At 62.2% G+C, this 1,600-nt stretch overlaps 1 protein-coding gene across 1 annotated transcript in view; it reads right to left on the bottom strand.

Annotated features, from left to right (window-relative positions):
- Positions 1 to 5: 5 nt before the first annotated feature.
- Positions 6 to 1,600, bottom strand: part of TFPT (TCF3 (E2A) fusion partner (in childhood Leukemia)) — a gene marked incomplete at its 3' end in the record, with an annotated part of 7,867 nt that continues 6,272 nt past the window's right edge. The window contains exons 3-5 of the mRNA XM_010835132.1: positions 1,446 to 1,516; positions 283 to 352; positions 6 to 203 (exon numbers count right to left, since the gene is read on the bottom strand). Coding sequence (XP_010833434.1) covers positions 6 to 203; positions 283 to 352; positions 1,446 to 1,516 — 339 coding nt within the window. The remainder of the gene's footprint in view (positions 204 to 282; positions 353 to 1,445; positions 1,517 to 1,600) is intronic.

Here is a 1,600-nt window from a genome sequence, read left to right as displayed (position 1 = left end):
CCCGGGGTCAGCGCGCCCCCGCCTCGCCGGGTGTCGCGGGGTGCTCGCCGCCTCTTCCTCCCGCTGGGCCCCTCACCGGGAGCCGGGCTGCCTGGCTCCGGGGGTGCGGGCGTCCTCCGAGGGGGGGACAGCCCCTCTTTCTCTGGAGGCTCGTTCTCTGCATTGCCGGGGGTGGGGGCATCTGTGCCCTGGCTGCCCTCATCCTGGCAGACGGGAGAGGGGGCAGGTGAAGGCCATGTCCCGGGCTCCAGGCCCGCCTACCTGCCCGCAACCCCAGCTCACCTCCAGCACGATGGTGAACTGGCTGGAGCGGTAGTCATCGCCGTAGGAATCCAGCACTCTCATGAGGAACCTGCAGAGAAGCCGTCAGGGGAGCCGCTTTACCTTCCGCCCGGCAGGCGGGAAGGGGATGCAGCGCAGCTCTGACCCTGAAGATCTGAGACACCCGGGTGCCCAGTGGACTCGGGGCAGGACAGGGGGACCTCTGCACCTCAGCTCCTGCTCTGGAACCCCGGGGTGTGACCCCCGCACCGGGGCGGCCTGCAGACAGTGGCACGGTAGCTCACGATGGTGCCACAGGCCCGGTGGGGTGTTGGCTCAGTAACTGGTCAAACATACATTGTCATTTTCATTGGTAGCTGGGAGGCGGGCCCAGGGCCCTCACTCATGACCCTGCCTTCTCTTCCTGCTCTCTGCTCCCACAAGCTTTTTGGTTTTCTGTCTCTTCTGAGCTCTGACCAGATGGTCCCCATAAGCCAGCGCCTGGGCGGAGCCTCTTCCATGCACCTCTCCTCTCAGCACATGCCAGCTGCTCTTGAGGCTGTCGGCTACAGAAGCCTCTGCCACCTGTCCTCTCCTTGGGCACCTGGCACGCGTTGAGAGTGAGTGACTGACGCGTGGAAATGGTCGATTCTGCTTATTTTTATTTAGTTGCGCTGAAAATCAGAACCAAATGGTTACCCGGCATGTGAAATGAGGCTCGTGTGACTGAGGGAGTGAATTTTTAATTTCACTTCTTAATGAACTTGGTCGGTTACCACTAAGCATGAGAGTGGCAAGGGCCACCGAGGAGCTAAGTTTTTCACTTCACGTGAATTAATTCGAAGAGTTCATGCCCCGAGGGCTCCCATTCAGTTCTCAGCAGCCCTATGATCCTGGCATTGCCCTGCCTCGATGTCTCCTCAGCAGCCTGTGATCCGGGCATTACCCTCCCTTGATGGTGGCCTAGTGCTCAGACAAGGGTGTGGCTGGCCTGGAGGCACCCAGCAGACCAGGGTTCAAGGCTGGGTCTGTGACCCTCGGGCTGGTCTCCTGCACTCCGCCCACCCCATTCATTGGGGGCACACCCGCCGCCCCAGGCCTGGGACTCAGCTTGCTGCCCAGGCCCGACCGGAGATGGTGGGGACAGAGGCTGAGACGTGAGACGCAGGCCCCAAGGGTGTTACCTCCGTTCCTGCTGGAGTCTCCGAGTTATTCTCTGCACCTGGTGGAGCCTGTTCAGGACCCGCTCGTTCACCTGCGGGGAGGTGGAGAAAGCACGCGTCAGCCGGGCTCTGAGATCAGCACGGTGAGTGGGGCCCCTGGGCACCAGGGAGACTGG

Source organism: Bison bison, unplaced genomic scaffold, assembly GCF_000754665.1.
Source record: "Bison bison bison isolate TAMUID 2011002044 unplaced genomic scaffold, Bison_UMD1.0 scf7180017845488, whole genome shotgun sequence".
In the NCBI taxonomy this organism is placed as follows: Eukaryota; Metazoa; Chordata; class Mammalia; order Artiodactyla; family Bovidae; genus Bison; species Bison bison.
Note: the sequence above shows the minus strand (reverse complement) of the source record. Positions and strands in the feature narration are given on the sequence as shown.